This window comes from Stenella coeruleoalba, assembly GCF_951394435.1.
Source record: "Stenella coeruleoalba genome assembly, chromosome: 8".
NCBI lineage: Eukaryota > Metazoa > Chordata > Mammalia > Artiodactyla > Delphinidae > Stenella > Stenella coeruleoalba.
In genome coordinates, this window is record NC_137154.1 from 8,688,725 (window position 1) to 8,694,724 (window position 6,000).

General features: G+C 37.8%; 1 protein-coding gene across 1 annotated transcript in view; it reads right to left on the minus strand.

The window, feature by feature from the left end:
- LOC307189739 (organic anion transporter 7) overlaps positions 1–4,763 on the minus strand; it is a gene marked incomplete at its 5' end in the record, with an annotated part of 33,249 nt that extends 28,486 nt beyond the window's left edge. The window contains 2 exons of the mRNA XM_079928157.1: positions 3,603–3,706; positions 4,362–4,763. Of these exons, the coding sequence (XP_079784283.1) occupies positions 3,603–3,706; positions 4,362–4,763 (506 nt within the window). The remainder of the gene's footprint in view (positions 1–3,602; positions 3,707–4,361) is intronic.
- Between the last annotated feature and the right edge of the window lie 1,237 nt (positions 4,764–6,000).

Here is a 6,000-nt window from a genome sequence, read left to right on the forward strand (position 1 = left end):
TACTTATGCACTACTTGTATAACTTCATAAAATAAATGTATATTCAAGTCCTTTGCCCATTTAAAAATTGAGTATTTTGTCTTTTTGTTGTTGAGTTGGAGTTCTTTGTATAGTCTAGATATTAAACCCTATTCCATTGGTCTATTTGCCTATCTATTCTTTATATATGATTTACAAATATTTTCTCCCATCAGATAGGTTATCTTTTCACTTTCTTGATAATGTCCTTTGATGTGCAAAAGTTTTTAATTTTGATGAAGTCCTATCTCTATATATTTTCTTTTGTTACTCAGGCTTTTGGTATTATATCTAAGAATACATTGCCAAACCCAAAGTCATGTAGATTTCCACCTGTTTTTTCCTGAGTTTTAGATCTTATATTTAAGTTGCTAATCCATTTTGTGTTAATATTTATTATGGTTTTAGGTTTATTCACATTCTTTTGCATGTGGATATCCAATTGTCACAGCACCATTTGTTAAATGGGCCATATTTTACGCATTGAATGGTCTTGGAAGCTTTTTCAAAAATCAATCAGCATAGATATATTGTTTTATTTTTATTTCTGCAAGATGAGTAGTTCTGTGTTATAGAACTGTTAGAAATGAACATTCTGACTCTGAAAACTTTTATAAGGTACCTTTTATAAGGTCATAAATTCAGAATTCACAGTTTTCACCTGAGATAACAGATGGCATTATGCTAGTAGTGGTAAGGGGCACCTTAATTCCCCATACCCTTTAGAGGAGACAGGCTTGGGTGGTGGCAAAGGTTGGCTGTCTAATTCAGAAGTGGTATGGTCAGGCACAGGGTATTCCAATTTCTAATACCACAAATGGTGACAGAAGTTGTCATTAGATTAATTCCCTACATGGTTGAAAAATTTACCTTTAAAGTAATGTTTCAGCAAAAATAAAAATCAAGGTCCTTGGAAGACACCACCAAGACACTTTGCTGTGTATAACACAGGTTTCTTAGGAATGTCTACCCATCACACCTGAGAAACAGGGACATGATGACCATGCTCTGAAAATCCACAAGCATTCAGCTAAGAGGGACTGAACACGGCCCCCTGGCTAAGGCATGCAACACTGTTTTCCATATTGTATCATTGAGCAGGTTGAATCTCATGATGTGAAACATCTTCCTCCCTGTTCCCATAGGTACCTCTTTCTCGTCTTTATAAGCCACATGTTGTGGCACCTCTGTTCTAAACCTCATCCTAAAATGCTCCCATGTCTGATGGAGATGTTGTTTCTGTATCCCATACACAGTGCTCACAGCTGATAAAATAGCCCTCACCACATGGACTGTAATTCTCCATTTGTTTGTGTTTCTAGATCCCTGGGGAGCAAGGAAGCCCCAGGGCAGTGTAATTTGCCATAAGTGTTTTTTTTTTTTTAACATTTTTATTGGAGTACAATTGCTTTACAATGGTGTGTTAGTTTCTGCTTTATAACAAAGTGAATCAGTTATACCTATACATATGTTCCCATATATCTTCCCTCTTGCATCTCCCTCCCTCCCACCCTCCCTATCCCACCCCTCTAGGTGGTCACAAAGCACCAAGCTGATCTCCCTGTGCTATGTGGCTGCTTCCCACTAGCTATCTATTTTACATTTGATAGTGTATATATGTCCATGCCACTCTCTCACTTCGTCCCAGCTTACCCTTCCCCCTCCCCGTATCCTCAAGTCCATTCTCTAGTAAGTCTGTGTCTTTATTCCCGTCTTATCCCTAGGTTCTTCATGACCTTTTTTTCCCTTAGATTCCATATATATGTGTTAGCATATGGTATTTGTTTTTCTCTTTCTGACTTACTTCACTTTGTATGACAGACTCTAGGTCCATCCACCTCACTACAAATAACTCAATTTTGTTTCTTTTTATGCCTGAGTAATATTCCATTGTATATATGTGCCACATCTTCTTTATCCATTCATCCGATGATGGACACTTAGGTTGCTTCCATGTCCTGGCTATTGTAAATGGAGCTGCAATGAACGTTTTGGTACATGACTCTTTTTCAACTATGGTTTTCTCAGGGTATATGCCCAGTAGTGGGATTGCTGGGTCGTATGGTAGTTCTATTTTTAGTTTTTAAGGAACCACCATACTGTTCTCCATAGTGGGGGTATCAATTTACGTTCCCACCAACAGTGCAAGAGGGTTCCCTTTTCTCCGCACCCTCTCCAGCATTTATTGTTTCTAGAATTTTTCATGATGGCCATTCTGACTGGTGTGAGATGATGTGTCATTGTAGTTTTGATTTGCATTTCTCTAATGATTAATGATGTTGAGCATCCTTTCATGTGTTTGTTGGCAATCTGTATCTCTTCTTTGGAGAAATGTCTATTTAGGTATTCTGCCCATTTTTGGTTTGGATTGTTTGTTTTTTTGATATTGAGCTGCATGAGCTGCTTGTAAAATTTGGAGATTAATCCTTTGTCAGTTGCTTCACTTGCAAATATTTTCTCCCATTCTGAGGGTTGCCTTTTCGTCTTGTTTATGGTTTCCTTTGCTGTGCAAAAGCTTTGAAGTTTCATTAGGTCCCATTTGTTTATTTTTGTTTTTATTTCCATTTCTCTAGGAGGTGGGTCAAAAAGGATCTTGCAAAAAAAAAAAAAAAAAAAAAAAAAAAAAAAGGATCTTGCTGTGATTTATGTCATAGAGTGTTCTGCCTATGTTTTCCTCCAAGAGTTTGATAGTGTCTGGCCTTACATTTAGGGCTTTAATCCATTTTGAGTTTATTTTTGTATTTGGTGTTAGGGAGTGTTCTAATTTCATACTTTTACAGTATGTAAAAGTCCAGTTTTCCCAGCACCACTTATTGAAGAGGCTGTCTTTTTCTCCACTGTATATTCTTGTCTCCTTTATCAAAGATAAGGTGACCATAGGTGTGTTGGTTTATCTCTGGGCTTTCTATCCTGTTCCATTTATCTATATTTCTGTTTTTTGTGCCAGTATCATACTGATATGATACTATACATAGAGAATCCTAAAGATGCTACCAGAAAACTACTAGAGCTAATCAATGAATTTGGTAAAGTTGCAGGATACAAAATTAATGCACAGAAATCTCTGGCATTCCTATACACTAATGATGAAAAATCTGAAAGTGAAATTAAGAAAACACTCCCACTTACCATTGCAACAAAAAGAATAAAATACCTAGGAATAAACCTACCTGAGGAGACAAAAGACCTGTATGCAGAAAATTATAAGACACTGATGAAAGAAATTAAAGATGATACAAATAAATGGAGAGATATACCATGTTCTTGGATTGGAAAAATCAACATTGTGAAAATGACTCTACTACCCAAAGCAATCTACAGATTCAATGCAATCCCTATCAAACTACCACTGGCATTTTTCACAGAACTAGAATAAAAAATTTCACAATTTGTATGGAAATGCAAAAGACCCCGAATAGCCAAGGCAATCTTGAGAACGAAAAATGGAGCTGGAGGAATCAGGCTCCCTGACTTCAGACTATACTACAAAGCTACAGTAATCATAAGTGTTGCTTAATGGAAGAATGATTTATGAGTTCATGAAAATACATGAGTAAAGAGAGCTGTGATCCAGAGACACTCACCTGTCTGAGAAATGGCCATATATGATGCTTCCCACCAGCATTCCAGCCATGAATAAGAATTTGGCCATTGATTTTAGTGACTGAGATTCACATACCAGGTCCCACTGGAAGAGAAGGAAACCAACAAAGGAGAGCTCCACAACTTATGACCCCTCAGTGGAAACCTGATTGAAACAGTTTAAATGATTTACACGTTTCTTTGTTTCAGCCCCTTTTTTCCTCTCCAGCTTCCTTTTTTACTTTAGTTGACTTTTATCATTCAGGTATCAGCTTAAACCTGTTGGTTATATTTATGCCTTTTTTAATTCCATAATAAGTGATCCTCAAACATGGCCACAGTGCAATCATTTGAGGAGATTTAAAAATTTACTGAGGCCAGAATTTCATTACAGATCTTCTCATATGGTTGCTCTGGGGTACAGCGCTTGGAGGTTTTGATCAATATCCCTGATATTTCTAATTTTCAAGCCAGGCTGAGCATTACTGACCTTTTAAACACATCGCATAAATTACTTGCTTAACCTTTGGTCTTTTAAATAATAAAAGCCATATAATAGCAAGGTCACATCTATTTTTGAGTTCATTAGACTCATGAAATATATAGGTGTCTGGCATTCAGTAAAGAAGTAATTAATATTTGCTGAAAGAATGAAGAATGAGCACCTAATAGTGACTAAAAATTCTAGAAGCTCGTTCATTACTCTGTTACCCTTAAACACCCAGACCAGGCACTCATAAGATGTAAATGGGGCCTCTTACCTCAGTCACGACAGTGGAGGAGAAGGAGCTTTGGTCATACACCCAGCCATCCACACAGGGTTCTGTGTCCAGATCACTCATGTTGGGGAAGGTCCCGTTCAGGTGAAGGAGCTGCCACTGGGGGAGGAGGAAGCGACGACACTTCTCTGGCCTCAGGTTTGAGTCCAGTGGGATGGAGATTCTCAGGAGGGTGTCCTGGCTGAGGGTCCCAGTGCCATTAGCAGAGTCAGTGTCATTGTCAAGGATGTGAACCCAGCAGCGATGACCAGGAACAGCTGCAGTGAAGTTCTCCAATAGAATATGAGGGTACACTATGAGGCTGGAGATACAAAGGAAAACCATCTGAAGGATCTGGAATCTCCCCAGGCCTCCAACTTGATCCAGGAGGTCCTGAAAGGCCATTGAGCTGAGCAGTGATCCCCAAGGGGAGGCAAAATGACTATTTAGAGAAGTTCAAAGGGAGAAAAAGTTTCCTTTCACTATGTCACACACTAAGTGTGTATTGATCCTGATCTCAGTATTAGCTCGATGGGCCCTGTCTCACCTTCACAGCAAGGCCATGGAAGCTATTTCTCCAGCTTGTTTGGGGATCAGGTCGGTAACTGTCTTCTTTAAAGTCACAGAGAAATATTTTGCTGAGATGCTTCCAGCAATTGACAAAACTGTTTAAAGGTCTACTTTGTGAAAATTCTTTTTATCAGCAGTGTCCCAAAGTGACACTGGACTTTGAACTACACATCTGTAAATAAAATAAAATAAACCTGCTACATGGTTTGCAGTCCCTTTCAGAACATGTCATTTGTCAGACTCGAAAGTGAAACGTGTTTTGTTTTTCTGTGAAAAGTACTGAAAGTAAGTGCTTTGCTTTTTAGTACTGACTTTTGATTAAAAGAGTTAATGAAAATAGTCCTGAGTTCATTTAAAGCAAGTGAAATATGATACAATATTTTTCTTTTGGTAAATGACATTATTCTGCTGAAAGTCAAATCAAACCATGATTTCACATTGAAAATAAATTACTCAAAATGGGGTCAGGGTGGGTAGTGATGGAGGGCAGAGGGCTAAGTCAGTGCATAGAGAAGTTTATTTTTTACAGGCTTATAGATTCATTCGGATAACATTTGTGAGGACCTGCTCTGTTCTAGGAATACAGCATTGTGTTAGGCAAGGTCTTTAAGTGTAAGGCTATGGTGAGTAAGGGAGAGGTATGTAAATAACTACAATCTGATATTATAAAACATATGTATGGCAAATGCACCATGTGCTATGGAAGAACTGAAGAGCAATATAGGAAAACTGTCACCTTTGTTAGCACTAAATTTTCCATTAAAATTTTTTTGAAGCCTTATTGTGGTATAATTCATATAACACGTAATTCTCTTTAAAATATACACTTACATCGATTTTATTTGTTCACAGTTGTGCATCCATGACTACGCTCTCATTACAGAACATTTTTGTCACCACAAAAGAAACCTGTACCCACGAGGAGTCACACCCCATTCCCCACTTTACCCCTAACTCTTAGCAACCACTAATCTACATCTGTCGCTATGGAATTGCCTAATTTATGTATTTCATAGAAATCACGTTATAAAATATGTGGGCCTTTGTATCTGGCTTCTTTCTGTTTTTTTTT